The 17,264-nt window shown below is 53.0% G+C and overlaps 2 protein-coding genes across 2 annotated transcripts in view; one reads left to right on the top strand and one right to left on the bottom strand.

The window, feature by feature from the left end:
- ajuba (ajuba LIM protein) lies at positions 1–9,783 on the top strand. Its single transcript, XM_079757605.1, is given in 9 exon segments — positions 1–1,627; positions 1,629–2,719; positions 5,580–5,681; positions 6,055–6,122; positions 6,363–6,425; positions 6,633–6,763; positions 7,567–7,618; positions 8,370–8,438; positions 9,067–9,783. Coding segments are annotated over 9 exon segments (2,127 nt in total). The 5' UTR covers positions 1–1,184; the 3' UTR covers positions 9,175–9,783.
- acin1b (apoptotic chromatin condensation inducer 1b) overlaps positions 9,781–17,264 on the bottom strand; it is a 25,509-nt gene continuing 18,025 nt past the window's right edge. Inside the window, exons 10-17 of the mRNA XM_079757598.1 lie at positions 16,885–17,055; positions 16,302–16,536; positions 15,150–15,301; positions 14,646–14,753; positions 13,988–14,095; positions 12,620–13,052; positions 12,190–12,278; positions 9,781–11,475 (exon numbers count right to left, since the gene is read on the bottom strand). Of these exons, the coding sequence (XP_079613724.1) occupies positions 11,110–11,475; positions 12,190–12,278; positions 12,620–13,052; positions 13,988–14,095; positions 14,646–14,753; positions 15,150–15,301; positions 16,302–16,536; positions 16,885–17,055 (1,662 nt within the window). The 3' untranslated portion in view covers positions 9,781–11,109. The remainder of the gene's footprint in view (positions 11,476–12,189; positions 12,279–12,619; positions 13,053–13,987; positions 14,096–14,645; positions 14,754–15,149; positions 15,302–16,301; positions 16,537–16,884; positions 17,056–17,264) is intronic.

The raw sequence follows: 17,264 nt of genomic DNA on the forward strand, positions 1-17,264 counted from the left end.
AGGGGGGAGGTAAGTAATTTAGGGGGAAGAAAGAAACAAAGTCACTGAACGTGCAAGGCGCTCCTGGAAGGATTTTGTGTTTTTTAATGTAATCTCCTGCGACTCGTTATTTTTCGCCCCCGCACACTGGTGGATCAGATGTAACTCTTGTGCGGACTCCCTCTAACTCCACTCTCAGACAAAAACAACTTTCCTGCTTATTTGTTCCGATTCAAGACGGGCTTCTTTTGAAAACGCCAGTGAAAGAAGACGAAGGACGGATGTGTCCAGCGACGTATGTTATCTCCAACCTTCCGACGCGTTTGTACTTTTTTAATATCTCCTCCACAAACGAATAGCGAAACCCTTGGTGGTTTTTTTTTAAAGCGTGGACACAAATACATTTTTCTATTTAGTTCAGTAGACTAAACGAGAAGTAACGCGTTCTCCCCAGGCTTCCCCTACACACTTGTGCTGGAGGAAAAAGAACCGAGCGATACCTAACTTAGACATCATATACACTCATATCTTAACAAAGAAGGTATAAACTTAACCCCTAGGCAAAACATCGGACGTTAAAAACTGCCTTTGCAAATCTACATCGTCGATGTATTAACTTGAGTGCCTCTGACCGCTATCCGCATCGAGACTGTTATGATATGGTAACAGAGGATGCAGGTGTGGGCGCATAACCTATACCTTCAACCGCAATAGCTCAACAAACGTGGCTTTAGTCGTTATTTAACTTCTTTAATTATTACTTTCTGTTTTCTCATTTTCTTTATTTATTTCTCCGTTGACTTCGACCCGGACCACTCGTGTAAGTCCGATGGATTCTTCCTCACCCATGCCTACTGATGTCTGTAGGTTTTCCGCTGGATGAGTGACAATGTTTCAACCCTGAGATGTCGTAAACGTTTTTTATTTATCTTGTCGTATTTATTGTGTACATAGCCAAGGGCACTGTAGGTCTTAATCATTTAAACGCTGAGGCCTATGTGACAGGCAAGGCACCCTCGACTGTTGCCTTTCAACTGCTGTACTGAAGACTGTTGTGGGGACTTACTTGAACGTAACTCGTCTACTGTACCTGCTGGCATTGTATTTATTAAGTACCTCTGTTGGTTTCCCTTTAAGTGTAGCTCTAAACGAAGCCAGTAGTGAAACGTTGGTTAACGCAGTGCGTTTGAAAAACGGACTTGATCATGGATCGACCCATCAGCAAGCTGTTGGAAAAGTTAAAACTAACGGACTCGGGCAGTGCAAAATTCAACAGCTCCAAGAAAAAAAACGACCAAGCGAACAACTCCAACAACAGCAACGCCAACGTGGGCACGACGGTGGGCAGCGGCGGTCTGCCGCCGCCCCCCGGCTCTGGAGGTGCCCCCGCCTCCCGGCCTGGCCAGCTCCCCCTCCCCGTCGCGGCTGACGTGTGCCTCAAAGCAGCACCGGGCGTAGGAGGAGGAGCGCCCCCCCACCAGCTCCTCTCGCCAGCGCCGCCCGCCCCCTCCTCCAAGGTGGCGGCCGGACCCCCGGAGGCGGAGCAGCAGCCCCCCAACCTGGCACCCCTGCGCCACCGCTCCCCCCAGCAGCGCAACTCCTGCTACCTGCGCCGCGAGTCGGGCCTGGGCCCCGAGTTGGACCCCATGGGGGGGGGGGCCGTACGGCTCCAAGGCCTCCCTCGGCCAGCGCCGCTACTCCCTGGAGCTCCAGCAGATGGTGAAGAGGCAGCAGCTCCACGCCCAGCCGCCGCCCGCCTCCGCCCCGCCGCCCTACCCCTACGGACCGGGCCCCCGGTCGGGCGGCGGGGAGCTGGGCTACCCGTCGGAGCCGGAGAGGCACAAGCGTCTGTCCCTGCAGGAGGCCCTGTTCTACAAGCGGCTGAGCACGGGCGGCGAGCTCTGGGAGTCCCCCCGGCCCGCCTCCCTGTCCCACCCGCCCTACCGGCACGCCGACCCGCCCGGCGGGGGGGGCGGGGGCATGGGGGGGATGTTCTGCCAGCCCGGACCCCCGCTGAGCCCCCGCTCCTCGTTCAGCCTGCAGGAGTCGGTGCTGGTCAGCCCGCGGTCCAGCTTCGCCTCCAGCACGGCCAGCGGCGGCGGCGGCGGCGGCGGCGGCGGCGGCGGCGGCGGTAGCCCCATGGGGAGCCGCTGCTCCAGCAACCGCACCTCGGGCATCAGCCTGGGCTACGACTCGCGCTACTCGGCCTCCGGGGGCGCCCTGGCGCCGCAGCAGGGGCAGCCCTTCCTCCAGGGCGGAGGGCCCCCCGGCTACGGGGGCCGCGGCGGCTACGGCGGCGGCCCCTCGGTGGAGGCCTGGACCCACTACCTGGAGGCGGGCCCCCACGACGGCCGGCACTCGTACCCGCCGGCGGTGGGCAGCCCCGCGGCCGCCTGCTACCAGGCGGGGCCCGAGTGGTGGGGGGAGCACTGGGGGGCCGGCGGGAGGGGGGAGGAGGCGGGGCCGGCGCCCGGCGAGAGGGCCCGCTACTCGGACCTGCCGGGCACGCGCTACCAGGAGGAGCTGACGCGGCTGCTGCTCCGGGACGCGGCGCTGGAGGGGGAGGGGCTCCTGGGCGGCCTGAGGCTGAAGGAGCCGCCGCCGACCATCAAGGCGCTGTCCAAGCCCACGGCCACAGCGCTCACCGCCGCCACCGCCGGGGGCCCCGGCCGGCCCCAGGAGGAGCCCGCCGGCAGCGGCGCGGGGCGGGAGCCCTCGGAGAACCGCCAGGAGTACTTCGGTGAGATCATCCCCCCCCCCCCCCCTCCGTCTTCTTCGTCTTCGTCTTCTTCTTCTTCTTCTCCTTCTTCTTCCTCTTCCTCTTCTTCTTCTTCCTCCTCTTCCTCCTCTTCCTCTTCTTCCTCTTCTTCTTCCCCCTCTTCCTCTCCTTCCTCTTCTTCCTCTTCTTCTCCTTCTTCTTCCTCTTCTTCTTCCTCTTCTTCCTCTTCTTCCTCTTCCTCTTCCCCCTCTTCCTCTTCTTCCTCTTCTTCCTCTTCTTCCCTCCCTCTGTGCAGTTCCAGTCCTTCCCTGTGTGTGCATGGCCCCGCCCCCCTGCCTGTTTTTAGATCATGGCGTCCATTAGGGCCCGGCCCGCCGACCACAGGGCTGGCGGGCCACAGAGACGTTGGGGCCGTACACCAGTGGAACACTGCTCTCCAATTAGAGGGGAGAGGAGGGGGGGGCCCGGCCAGGCCTGACTCAGCCCGGCCGCGGGCTCCGTGGACCGGAGAGGCGTGACTTTCACTGCCCTGGGACCAGCGGTGTCGCATACCGCGGCAGAATAGAAAATGGAACCAAACGGAGTTACCAGGAAGACTTATCACGAAATGGTCTTGAATGTATGTTAAAGAGTGTTGGGGTTAAATGACGTGTTTAGGGGGCCCTAAATTCCTTTATCTTTCCTGACAATTTGGGCTGGTATGAACCCAACAACATCACCGCTGAAACGTACCGCTGTGTACTTTGTCTCGGCACAACGCTTCACTTCACCTCCAACCTGTCATTAGGGCCGTATCCTGCGCGCCTGACCTCGGATACCCCAAATGAAAGGCTTTGGGAGGGATACGTTGGCACGGGAGGGAGGGCTGGATGGAGGGGCAGAGTGATAGTTAGAGGCATCTAGCGGCTGGATGGATGCACGGAGCCTGTTGAGACTCGCACACGAGAGAGAGGGAGAGAGAGAGAGAGAGAGAGAGAGGGAGATTGAGAGAGAGAGAGAGAGAGATCGAGAGAGAGAGAGAGAGAGATTGAGAGAGAGAGACGGAGAGAGAGAGATTGAGAGAGGGAGAGAGAGATTGAGAGAGAGAGAGGGAGAGAGGGGATCTTTGAGGAACCCGTTTAAAAGATTGCAAATAGAAAATAAAAAAGGGAGAATAGGGTTTCCATGAAAGAACGTTAAAACGATTGGCTCACAGGCTTTAGCGTTATTCATACAAACCACACACTGAGGCATACCTCAAAATGACACACACACACACACACACTGTGTGCCTACCAGTGCGGGGCATGAGGCAAAGCCACAGTGGGACGCCCAAATGACATGTTCCACATAAACACAGGTCTGAGCACCAGAGCAAGTGACTCATTTAGATTAGAGTGTGTGTGTGTGTGTGTGTGTGTGTGTGTGTGTGTGTGTGTGTGTGTGTGAGAATTGTTTTTCTAGGGCAGGGTGTGTTTGTACGTTTCCCAGTGACTTCAGACCACAGTAATGTGCATAACGTGTATACAGTAATGTGTATGTTGGTGTGTCGTGTGTGTGTGTGTGTGTGTGTGTCGTGTGTGCTTGTGTGGTTAGCGCTAACCTGTGCCTGTGTGGACGGGGGCGGCGCTCCCTGGCTCCCGAGCGTGTTTCGTCTGCCCAGGTATGCGTGGCCCGAGGGGGTTGGTGCTCGGCGCTCATGCGTCGCCTGGCCCTGAGAAGGGGCCCCCAGGCAGACAGAGCTGTCTGGGCCGACCCAGGGCCTCGCGCCCGCCACATCAAAGACCCTTTTTTAAAAACAAAAAGGAGGAAAACGACACCGCTGGTAACCCTGTGTGCACGAGTCGATGGAACAATAGACTAATAACAATTTATTTATTTATTATTTATTTGTAGGAATGTGTTTAATTGAGTTAGGAATACAAACAGGCGGCTTCCGAAAATGAGCGTGGACTTGACAGTGTGGCGATTGTTATGGCTGTTTTGTACATGTATATATGTATTTTTAAGTATTTTCTAGAACCTTGGCCCTGCAGTGTTTTCGGTTTTCTGTGTGTGTGAAAGAAGACATTTATTAAGTCAGGAGTCAACGACATGGGGTTTAAATCTGGGGATAATCGAGGGAACGGTTTTCCTCATCCCAAACCGTTCCCGGTGCCTCGAGGTCTCCTCGCTCCAGCCGCTCAGTGAGCCCCCCTATAGACTCATACTCTTCTTCGTCCCATCCCGCCCACAGCGGCAGTCCGCACAATGGACGATGGGTCGCACACTTAAAAAAGAAAAGAATACGGGTTCAAATTTTAAACCATCATTCTAACACAAAGACACTACTTTCATGTCAAGACCAATTGCCTCAAGATGAAATACAAGATGAAAAGGCGAGAAGACGAAGATATCTCTGACAAACAATTAAGCTTTGATGTTAATAACCCACATCAAACAAACTTTAACCCCCCCCCCCCCCACTATGATCAAAGAGTTAGGAATGACATCAGTTATAGCGGGGTAAGAAACTTCTAAATAGAACCATTCAGCAAACGTTCAATTAAACTTGTTGCTAGTATTCCTTTTGAAATAAAGCGAAACATGTCCCGCCGTCTAATAACAAGTGAACCCGGATGGAATGTCACGGTGACTGGTGGGACTTGAGTAAACAGATCCTTTCTGCGTTAGTGACCAGGTTTTCAGACGGGTGTGAAAATCCCCTTGGTGGTGCGAATGGGAGGATTTACAAGTTGTTGACACTGCATGTGTGTGTGTGTGTGTGGTGGTGGATTTTCAGACACACATCACCCAGGAATGCCTTGTTAAACGACGTGCTAAGAAGGAGGAAGAGAGATAGAACCATGCTAAAACCTGTTGTTTATTTGTTTGTTTGTGTTTGTGTTGCTGTTGACTCCAGGAACCTGCGTGAAGTGTGGGAAGGGGGTCTACGGGGCCGACAACGCCTGCCAGGCTCTGGACCACCTCTACCACACGCGCTGCTTCATCTGCGTCTCCTGTGGTGAGTGTGTGTGTGTGTGTGTGTGTGTGTGTGTGTGTGTGGGGGGGGGGGGTTGGTGAAAAATGCCTGAGCTAGCGTGAATGAGCGATAGCATTTAGTGGGTTTTGTTTTGTTTGCTTCTGTGCTGATAGTCGGCCGTGAAGAGTCACACGAGTCTTCTTCAGGGTCAGAGGAATGTCGTTTGTTAGATTATTTCCTCTTGTTTCTCTTTCTGCCCCCATCTGCTATGTCTCTTAGAACTTATACTCTAAGTACATATCTCTCATATATAAACGTTCAACAAGTGTTAAATGGTAGTCCCTGTAATAAGTTCGGATCTGCAGAGTCCTCCATGTCTCTCATGCACTCTCTCTCTCGCTCTCTCTCTCTGTAGGACGCACCCTGAGAAACAAGGACTTCTACAATGTCAACGGCTCTGTGTATTGTAAAGAGGATTACATGGTAAGAAACCAAGATAAAAAATGATCGTATCTGGGTCTCACACAAACACACACACACACACACACACACACACACACACACACACACACACACACACACACACACACACACACACACACACACACACACACACACACACACACACACACACGTGTGAGACAATCAGCCCTATGATCAGGTGCAGTACAAATGGAACTTTATGATGGTCACTGTGTGGTAATTGTACGACTTTCATCTCAGTTTTCAGGATTCCAGGCTGCTGCTGAAAAGTGTAGCGTGTGCGGACACCTTATTCTGGAACAGGTTAGTGTGTATGTGTATGCGAGCGTTAGCCCGGCCTATCTGTCTTCGTGCCTCGCTGTAAACATGGCCGGCCTGTTGGCTTGGACTCAGCCTGTCTGTTGGTTAGCCTCTCTGTGTAACCCGTCTGTTGACATGTCTGTGTGTGGTGGCTTGGCATGTCTGTGTGGTAGTCGATGGCTTCACAAGTGTGCGTCGGTGTGTCACCAGATACTGCAGGCGCTGGGCAACTCGTACCACCCGGGCTGTTTCCGATGCGTGGTGTGCTCTAAGGCGCTGGACGGGGTCCCCTTCACCGTGGACCAGCACAGCAAGATCTACTGCGTCCTGGACTACAACAAGTGAGGAGCACCCGTCCACATGGGCCGTCCTGGAACAGCCTTTAGCCTCCATGTTTGAAATGGCCGGTTGACCATGACTCTCCTCATGGTCAACCGGCCAGCACCACATCACCATTTTAACATGATGTGCATGTATTTACCTGTATGTCAATTATGGCACCCATTGCACTCCTGACCATCCCTGGAGGAAGGGATCCCCCACTATGCGTTTCTTCTCAAGATTTCTTCCTTGCTAATTTCAAGGGAGTTTTTTCTTGCCCTTGTGGGGGCTTGGGTAAAGGGGGGTGTCATAAATATTCGACCTGTTAAGCCCTTTGAGACTGTAATGGTGATTAAGGGCTATACAAATAAAATTGAATTGAATTGAATTGAATTGAAAATGCTAACCACACATGAGTACATATTTATGTACCACAGTCCTTTTAATTTTAACCTTTGGGTATGGTTGATTGAATATGATTTCTTTGTTAAAATACATACTGGTCTGGCAACAAGCCTTTTGCATGTTATAATAAGATCTTCATCATATAAACGCATGCCACCTAACATCATATTTGGGGCTTTGTGATTTTTAAATAGATTTTGTACAATATTTCTTGAATTCCAATTCCAAAGACTGAATCACGGCATGACGTTGATAAAGATGATTAACCGTGTTGACCTAGCCAAGAACCAGTGCGAAGATTCAGACGAGGGCATTGATGTGTGTCAGGATTAGTTCTGGGCAGGTCGCTTTGTGTGTCACTGTTGAGTAAATAACAGATTATGTCATTATTCTAACATTCCTTTGGGTTTCCCTGCAGAACATTTGCTCCAAAGTGCGCCGCCTGTTTACAACCCATTCTACCTACTGAGGTATGTTCATGGAACCACTGGCGTTAAACATTAACTCGGTTATTAATGTTGAACTTTCCCTAACGACGATGTAAGGAGGTTGCACCACAGTGTGTAAAACCAAACTGTCACTTTGCTAAACTCACTAGTCAGTCTTCAAACTCTTGGCCTCCAGTAGAGGTTCAGGCCAATCTTACAGGTTTAGTTGCTTAAACTCTGTTGAAATGATGAGTTTAATATGAACCTTCCTTGCGGAACCAAATAAAAGGCTTCAGGGCGGAACTAAATATTGGGGTGGTGACTTACAGAAGTAATTTTGCTTAACGCTGATATCAAGTCTTTCTTGTTCTGGGTTAAGAATATTTCAACTAAGTTGCTGGGAATTATTATATTATTGTTATTATTTCACAAATCTTGGGGACCGAGCACACATTCAAAGAAACTTTAAATAAAGTGTTGTTGCTCAGGACATTCAAGGCCATTGCAGTAGCTTATGTCTTGTGTATGGGTCATCTTCAATTTAAAAAGCGCTCTGTGTTAAAGAATGAGTTTGATTCTCTATGGGGGTTAATGGGGGAGAGCGTAATTTTCTGTCAAATGTAAGGGTCAGTAATCAGCTGTTTAACCAACTAACGGCGAGATCTCAGATAACTGTCTGGTAACAAGAGATTTCCACTTTGCACTCAATGCACTATTAATTCACACTGCCTGTCTGCTGAGCTAAAGATTGACTGAATGTGACTCGATGTGTCGTCTGTGTGTTTTTTTCCAGGACAGCGAGGAGATCCTCAGAGTGGTCTCCATGAACAAAGACTATCACTTTGAGTGCTACCACTGCGAGGTCAGTACACACTCACCCGCGCATAAGCACACACACCTGAGACGCATGAGACTCTTTCCAATACCTGGAAAGAGTACATGCATTTTCATGTAAATTTCATTTTTCAGATGAAGTGGTTTCATATTTATCATTTAGGAGCAGGTAGGGATTAGGCCATCTTTCTCAAGGATGCCTGCTGGAGAGGTTGAGGGCAGTCATTCGGGTTCAACCCAGAATCCATCCTTAAAAACCCAGCTGTTCTACCCATATAGGGGCGTCTCTCACTTAAGAGCAGAAAAAGGAATCGTCCCTTCAACCGTAAACCCCCCGTCTTGTCTGAAATCCGTCCTCACCTTTACAGGAGCATATTCAGATGTGCTCCGATCGTGTTGACACGTCAACCGATCCCCACTGTTCAAACAGAGCTCAAGAATTCAGCTAAACCGTTAACGCGTGCTTAAAGCGGCTGGGGAGCGGCGGTAAAAGTTGTGTGCTTTTGCAATGACGAAGCAAGCTCAGCGCATTCCATTCAAATTTCCTGTCCTGTAGCCGGATAACGGCTAACGATAGCCAACGCCTGCTTCCCTACTGTTGACGTTCCCTCCTCTTATCTCCCTTTCTCTCTCTCTCTCTCTCTCTCTCTCTCCAGGAGTGTAGGAAGCAGCTCTCTGATAAGCCAGGCTCTCAGTGCTTCCCGTTGGATTCCCATCTCCTCTGCCACTCTTGTCACATGACCCGAGCGTGCGCCACACATTAACGCCCCCCCCCCCCCCCGACATACGGGAGTAATCCCGTGCAACGTTACGTACATAACATTCCATTAATATTATCAACAGCCTGGTCCTGTCCAGTCTCTCTCTTGCTGGGACACATTTCAACTCATTGGGTTGTAAATATATATATTTTATACTGTTGAGCAACACGATACCCTCCTGTGCCACCGTCATGGGAGTGGACAACGGTCTCGCAGACCCGTTTTATCACATGTAACACCTGCTGTATTATGTTTGGTTGTATTACTGTACTATAGTTATATGGGGGGGGCAGAGGGGAAAACTACTGCTTTCTTTTTTATTTTATTTTTACCTCTTCCACCCTCCCTTGGGACTATGGTTTGCTGTAGAAGAACAATGGCTATTTGCGTAACAGTTTGTTTTGTATATTTAATATTATGGTTAGCAAACAATTTGCACTTAAAAAAAAGTATGTTTACTGTAAGAGATGTCAAGTGAATCTGTACAAATTGAAAACATTCCTGTTGTCTGTAATAAATTGTTCAAATCAAACCCTGTGTGAGTTACCATGGCGATGGGTCACCCTGTGATCGAGTTGGCAGTCTTTATGGAATAAAGAAAAGTCAGTACCAGTTTTACTCTTTATTTGTACATTAAGCACTTTCAAAAAACAAAAAACAGGTTTTCAACTAAAATCAAATATCTTTTTCTCTTAAAAATCATCTTTCACTCTATTTCAAAGGATAGACTAGGGAGTTTCCCTTAAATATATTGATTGACTTTAGAAATAAAGGGGGCATTATTTCTTCCAGGGGACGGGGGGAGGGGTCAGTGCAACAACATTGATGAATCTGACGCCTTCTGCAATAAACTCCCCACCTTCCAACTACAACATGGCGGCCTTAAATAACACGCTCAAGTTAAAATGCGTGCTGATCCACTGCGCCGAGGCAACACACAAACGGCCCGCTCCCTTTACCAGCAACTATGCCACATTTTCCTAGAATGGTTTTCAGTTTGCCACAGACCTGCCCTAACTTCCAAGGGAGTGTGGGGGCGGGGGCGGATACAGCCATCCAAGGCCAAATCAAAAGAAAACAAAGAATTTGACAGGTTGAATAAAACATGTAATAAAAATCAAAGCCTTCTGCTTCTCCCGTAAATGGGCAAACCCATGAAAAATAATTAAGACGAGTCCACAGGGTTTCAATGCAGGGGCCGTGGATCACTCCAACAAGTCTCTAGCTGCTTGTTCTCCCCTTGTGGTCGTGGGACTTCTATTTCGGTAGCGACTCTTATTACAGACTGCAGAATAAAGCCTCAGCGAGCCCAAAACCACCGGGGCCCAGCAGAGCGGCCCTCTGCGCTCCCTCCGCCGCTGCAGAGCAGACGACTGCTCTGGGCGCTCCTCACGGGGGCGGGCGGGCCGCACGGTGTCGTCTCCGGGGCTCTCTTCGGCCCCGGAGACGTCATTTTATTTCCTTTTACACAACCCCCCCCCCCCCCCCCCCTGCCCCCCGGGGCAGCCGGCTACGGGCCTCGAGAACAAAAACATTGATTCAGAAACAAAAAGGTAAATAAACCGAAACATCGTGAGTATAAAACCACAGTGACGGGCTAACGCCCACTACACAGCTAAGATTAAACCATTATTCCACTCAAAAACATAAGACCTAACAGAAATCAACCTATGGACCAACACGTCATCCGGAACACGGTAGCAGATCAGTGTTGGCGGCAGACAGTAGTCGCACGGAGGACGTTGGCTTCCACACGCCAACGGGGCCGGACCGCCGAGGAAAACCAGAAGCGAGGGGGGGGGGGGGGGGGGGGGGGAGCCCGGCACCTGGGAAACAAACGGGACCCTCCCACCAGACGCACGCCGCAGCCCGACGACGGCGCCGGCCGCGCTCCACTCCTCACCTTCGAGGGCGACACTGACGGATGGGGGGAGGGGCTTAGCGCCGCCTACCCCTTGGGTTGCTACGGCTACGGGAGCGACGGCCGCCACCACCGGCACCTCCGCCACCCCCCCCACCCGGGGGTCCCCCCATGGCCCCTCCGGAGGGTCCTCTGGGCCGGAACCCGTCTCTCTTCCGGTCTCCCTCCCGCTCCTGGAGGATGTCCGCTCTGCGAGCGCCCGACATCGCTCGGACGCCGCCGCCCCGGCCACCGCCGCCCCCACCCATACCACCACCACCACCACCACCCCCTCCTCCACCCCCACCCAGGGGACCGCCCGCCTCCCGGGCCTTCAGCCGCTCCTTCCTCTCCTCCTCCTTCCTCTTGGTGTCCTCCTGCTCCTGCTCCTTGCGCTTCTTCACCTGTGGAGGAGCGGAGGACAACGACGGGGTCACATGACGACGCCTGAGGCACTGCACACGAGAACTGAGGACTGCACATGAGGCCTGAGGACTGCACACGAGGCCTGAGGACTGCACACGAGGCCTGAGGACTGCACACGAGGCCTGAGGACTGCACACGAGGCCTGAGGACTGCACACGAGAACTGAGGACTGCACACGAGAACTGAGGACTGCACACGAGAACTGAGGACTGCACATGAGAACTGAGGACTGCACATGAGAACTGAGGACTCCACGAGGCCTGAGGACTGCACACGAGGCCTGGGGACTGCACATGTGGCACGAGCACAGCGTCTATGAGCCTCGACCGGCTTGTATTGGAGTCACGGCTTTACCGGAAAACACACTTCGCCTGACTTGGATGCTGATTCTACGGCGTTTAACGCAGCAGGAATGGTATGTGGAATTATTTAGCGCACATTTGCGGCTGGAAAAGTAAGCAGCCATCCACTTAACATACCACAACTTATGGAAGTGGTAGCAGTAAAGGGCGGAGATCTTTTGTTTTCATAGCGCAAGTCGTAAGAACTATGGCGTCATTAGGCCGCTGTTCTGACACCATACGGGTGACATTGACGGTGGATTCATGAGTACAAGCGGGCACGCGTGTAGTGAATGCGTGTGTAGTGTGCACGAGGACACTGGGGGCGTCGTGAGGGCGGGGGGCACCCACCTGCTCTTCGGTGAGGGGCAGCCAGTAGATGCAGGGGGCTGCTTTGGTCTTCAGGAACAGGTCGTCCAGCAGCTTCGCTGGGGGCTCGTCTGGGGGACGGGGAAGGGGAAACCATTTAGCCAACAGCGTCCAGTGTAATGCATTCAGATGTCAAGCCTTAAAACACAGGAGGGCCATTGGGCCAAGAGAACTAAACCAATTCAAACGATATACTGCCATATGGAGCACATCAGCTTGCTGGAAGTTGTAGTAGCATCATAACTTGAAGGGTTGTATTCCGGGGGAAGTACATAAAAACAGGCCTCTCTCTCCTGCTGAAAGGCCCATAGAGAGAGACTGCCCATCGGGCGCAGTGGGGCCCACTGCCCCCTGGTGGCAGGACCGAGAGCGGCAGCGCACGCGTCACATTGTACACTCCTCAGCTCCTCACCCTTCTTGTCGCTCTTCCTCTCCTTGCTCTTAGCCCTCTCCCGCCTCCTGCGCTCACGGTCCCGGGAGCGGGAACGCCGCACCTCCTCGCCGGGCTGCCCGAACTCCCGGATCTTGTCGCGGTCCCACTCCCGCTCGCAGCGCGCCTGCTCCCGCCGCTGCATCTCCCGCTCCCGCTCCGCCCACTGGTCCCGCACGCCGCCGCCGCCGCCCAGGGGCCCGCCGCGCTCCGCCCACGGGTCCCGCATGGCCACGCCCATCGGCCCGTGCTCCGCCCACTGCTCCCGCAGGCTGCCCCCGCGCTCGCGCCCCTTGTCCCGGTCGCGCTCCCGCTCAGGCATCAGCGGGGGCAGGCGGGCGGGAGGGCCCCCCGGGGGAGGGCCCGGCTTCTCCGGGAGCCGCTCCACCTTCAGGGTGCCCCGGTGGAAGTCCAGCTGCGGGCAGGGAGGCCGTTAGGGGTCAGTCAGCGGAGCAGGTCGGAGAACACACCGCGTTAGCGCTGGTCAAATGACCCCAACGATCTCCAAACTAATACACTCGAGTTGAAACTATTACTCATTTTTAAGTACATTTATTTTATCCATTAAATGTTTTAAAGAAACTGGGATCGAACAGCCGGATTCATATTTGTACATTGTTTTCTATTTGAACATATGTGTGTATTTTTAAGGGGACATTTCAAAGTTCTCAGTTACAAAGTGGGTTTTTTTTGCAGAGAAATGCTGAACAAATGCATCAATGTTAACCAACTCATTAATAATCGTTTGAATAACCGTGATTTCAATATTGGCCCAAATAATCGTGACTATGATTTTTTTTTCCCATAACCGAGCAGCCCTCCGTGTGGCCCTGTGAATTGGTCCACTACAGTCTCAATAACTACAGAATATGGACGATCCAACGCAAGGCAACACACACGCATTAGGGTAGCGCTGGAGGCTGACGCGTGGGCTGTGCACTACAGACCACGCCAGCAAACGCAGAGGACCACCCTCTGAAACAAGACCACCCTCTGAAACAAGAACACCCTCTGAAACAAGGCCACCCTCTGAAACAAGGCCACCCTCTGAAACAAGACCACCCTCTGAAACAAGACCACCCTCTGAAACAAGACCACCCTCTGAAACAAGACCACCCTCTGAAACAAGACCACCCTCTGAAACAAGACTACCCTCTGAAACAAGACCACCCTCTGAAACAAGACCACCCTCTGAAACAAGACCACCCTCTGAAACAAGACTACCCTCTGAAACAAGACCACCCTCTGAAACAAGACCACCCTCTGAAACACCCATCTAGTGACAGGAGCCCAGGTGGGGGAGGCAGAACGTCTCCCGTCCATGTGGGGGAGGGGGGGGGGGGGGCTTACCTCATCCTGCTGGGAGAAGTCCACGCTGAGGACCTTGGGGTTGCTCGGGGGCCACTTCAGCCCGTGGAGGGCTGCCCGGGTGGCCTGCGCCTCGTCCGTCGTGGCGTACTGTGTGGAAGTGAAACGACAACGCTCAAGCACGGTGAAGGGGGACGGCTTTGTTTCCCCCGAGGCGCTGGACGGGGGGTCCCAGAGCCGCGGGGGAGACACGCTGAAGAGGCCCCTAGCTTTGGGGTGCGGGCCGGAGTCCCGCCTGGAGCGCAGGGGTCGAGCGACGGCTAGCGGGCAATCCGGGTTCAAGTTATTTAAATGTGGAACTATGTTTTTATTCAATGTGAAACTATGAGATTGAACGCCTCTTTTCCAAGGGAGTCCTGGCCTTCTCGGCCAGGACTCCCTTGGAAAAGAGGTGTTCGATCTCAATGGGAATATTCCTTGTAAAACAAAAGGTCAATTTCAAAAAAATTAAATAAAAGTGACCGGTGGATCCAGGAAGTCTGACTCGGACCACGACTTTCTAACCAGGTCGGGGGTACGATGATATTTGATCGGGGGGGTGACGACGGAGGGGTCTTTGGGTGGAAGACGGCGCCCACGGGTGTGATTGGGTTGTAAAGCTAGAGAGGGACGACGGGGAGGGGAGGGACGGGGTACCCACCGTGACGAAGCAGTGGGACTTGATCTTGTCGATCCAGAAGCCTTCCTCCAGCACAGTGCCGGTGCGCTTCAGCAGCTCCTTCAGCTGGCCCAGGGTGAAGGGCCTCACCTGGGGGAGGGAAGGACAGGTCACAACAGGCCGAGAGACACACGGGGGGCGGGGGGGGGATGTTGATCAGTATGGGCTTGTACCTTGGTGAAATAAAGTAATGTACTTATTGCGATGCTTGCCATGATACGGGCGTGATCGTAAAGATACTGGGGTTGGATGACCAAAACATGGAAGTGCGGAGCGTCTCGACCCGACCCTAGAATGCCTCAACGCAAAAGGTCCGCGATGGGACGATCCCAAACTGCACTTCGGACTGGACACCAGGAGCACGGAGCCAGCAGCTAGGAGCTGACTGCCATGAGCAAACAGCTCAAAAGCTAGAGGCTAGGAGTCGACGGCTGGGAGCTCACGGCGAAAGGCTAACAGGCTAACTTCCAATAGCCGCCGGCTCACCAGGTTGCTGACGTGGACGATGGCGGAGAGCTTCCCGCGGGGCGGCGAGGGCTGCCTGGGGACCAGGGCGGCGCCGGCGTCGTCAATGGTGACGGACATGCCCGACTTCTGCTGGCTGATGGAGCGGCGCACGACGCTGTCACTGGGAGTGACTGGGGGGGGGGCGAGAGACAAAGGGATAAGGCGTGAGAGAGAGAGTTGCAGGAACGCAGATCGTGAGCAACAGAGAGCCGAATAAGACGGAGACATTTCTATAAAAAGGGAGAGTGGGCGAGAGAATGGAGGAGGAGATTCCTTCCTTGGTCAAAATATTGAAGTACAGACGGGTGGCTGTGGCCAAACACTCCCAAGAACTTTGTTCTCTGGTTCGTTTAGATGAAAACCTAACACGCGATCGTCGCTAACAGCATATCTAAGTGCCCTCACATTCTGCAGTGGTTTCATTCGTTTTAAAATGTCCTTTGAAGCCGAGACCAGGGAGAACCGGCAAAGTAATCAATTCTCTGCTTCACGGGCAGCCAGAGAAGAGAGATAATAGGATGGGGAGGTGGAACCCGAGTCCTGAAGTCCTGTTGAAAGCCCAACAGCTGTGGTCTGGTGGCCTGAGATCTCCCGAACAATTAAAAGATGCATATACAACCATTTTAATGTTATACCCATTTGAGAACCTTTTTAAAATGCCACGCATCTGGTTTGATTGCATTTTAGTCAGGGTACCGTTTATGGCGAGATACTTTCTAATTCGCCTATTTTGTAAGAAGACCTCGCGTCACCTCGCTGTAATTCAGAGTGGGGATATCTGCTAAATATATCTTTCCAACTTAAAAAGGAGACATATCTTACCACCAGGGGTGAGTTTGACTAGTCATTACAAGCTGTTCTGTAAATCTGCCTCACAATCACAGGTGGGGGTGTCCACCTAGATGTGTGCTGGACGGATCAGTCTACCAGTCTACCCAGTGGACTGTAGCCAACGTTGCTCATCTACCCGTCACACATCTAGGCGGACACGCCCACCTGTGATGTCAGAAGAGGCCTGTTTTCCAAACGGCTCGTAACGGCTCATCACACTCACACCTGGTGGTGCAACGTGTCCCCTTTAACACAAAAGGAGCCCTTCCTGACGCCTTGTTCCCTGCGCGCCGCCCCTACCTTTCTGGGCCTCGGCCTCCTGCCGGGCAGGGCTGTGGTGCGGCGCGGCCGCGTCCTCCCCCCGGGTGCTGCTCCTCCGCCGCTCCTTGGTGGCCTTGCGCTGCTTCTCCTTCTCCAGTCGCTGCTGCTCCTCCTCATCATGCTCCTCCTCCTCCTCCTCGTTGTCGTCGTCTCCGTCCTGCGGCGGCTGCGGCTCCCGCCCCTGGCCGTTCTCCTTCCCGTCGCCCGGGACAACCTTTGTGGGAGGCCGTCGGTTAGTGACCTCTTCCTGTCTTACTCACTATTCAATTAAAATGAATAAATTAAGACAAGGGCACGGGCGATCCGATGGGTTATGGGTTTAAACTTGGTGGGTTTTGAGTCGAGTTCGCCGATTGACAGACACGTCTCCCGAGAAGAGTCAAGAGTTGAAATGTTAACACACGTGGATGACCTTCATCTAATTCAGCGCAGGTGATCAGGCGATCAGTGCGGTCAAGCATGACGGACTCAATGTCCACGATGTGGAACACAACGTAAACGCACATCTTGTAGAGTAGAGAGGTGGGACACAAGAATCCCCTAGTGCCCGAGCCCCCCTCACCTGTGTGACGGTGCGTCGGATCTTGAGGCCGAGGTCGTGGTCGGCCCGGCCGTTGTCCATGCCCTGGCTCTCCTCCTCCTCCTCCTCCTCCTCCTCCCCAGAAAGATGCAGCTCCTCCGGATGGAGGTCCACCACCGCCTCCTGGTTCATCTTGATGTCTGGGATCAACGACTAGGAGAACATGAGGGGGAATAAAACAAAAGGTGTGTTTTTCTTTAGCGGTACCGTTGTATGGTCCTACCCTGAAACACAAATGGAGGGGAAGAGCAGGAAGAGATGGTGGCACATGCAGTGGCTGCACCTCCTCATCACCTAGAGCTCTCTCCCACTTGTACCCGGACACCGATGAGGTCATCGCTGTGGGTTAGTCAAATATATTT

Source organism: Pollachius pollachius (genome assembly GCF_949987615.1).
Source record: "Pollachius pollachius genome assembly, chromosome: 20".
Lineage (NCBI taxonomy): Eukaryota > Metazoa > Chordata > Actinopteri > Gadiformes > Gadidae > Pollachius > Pollachius pollachius.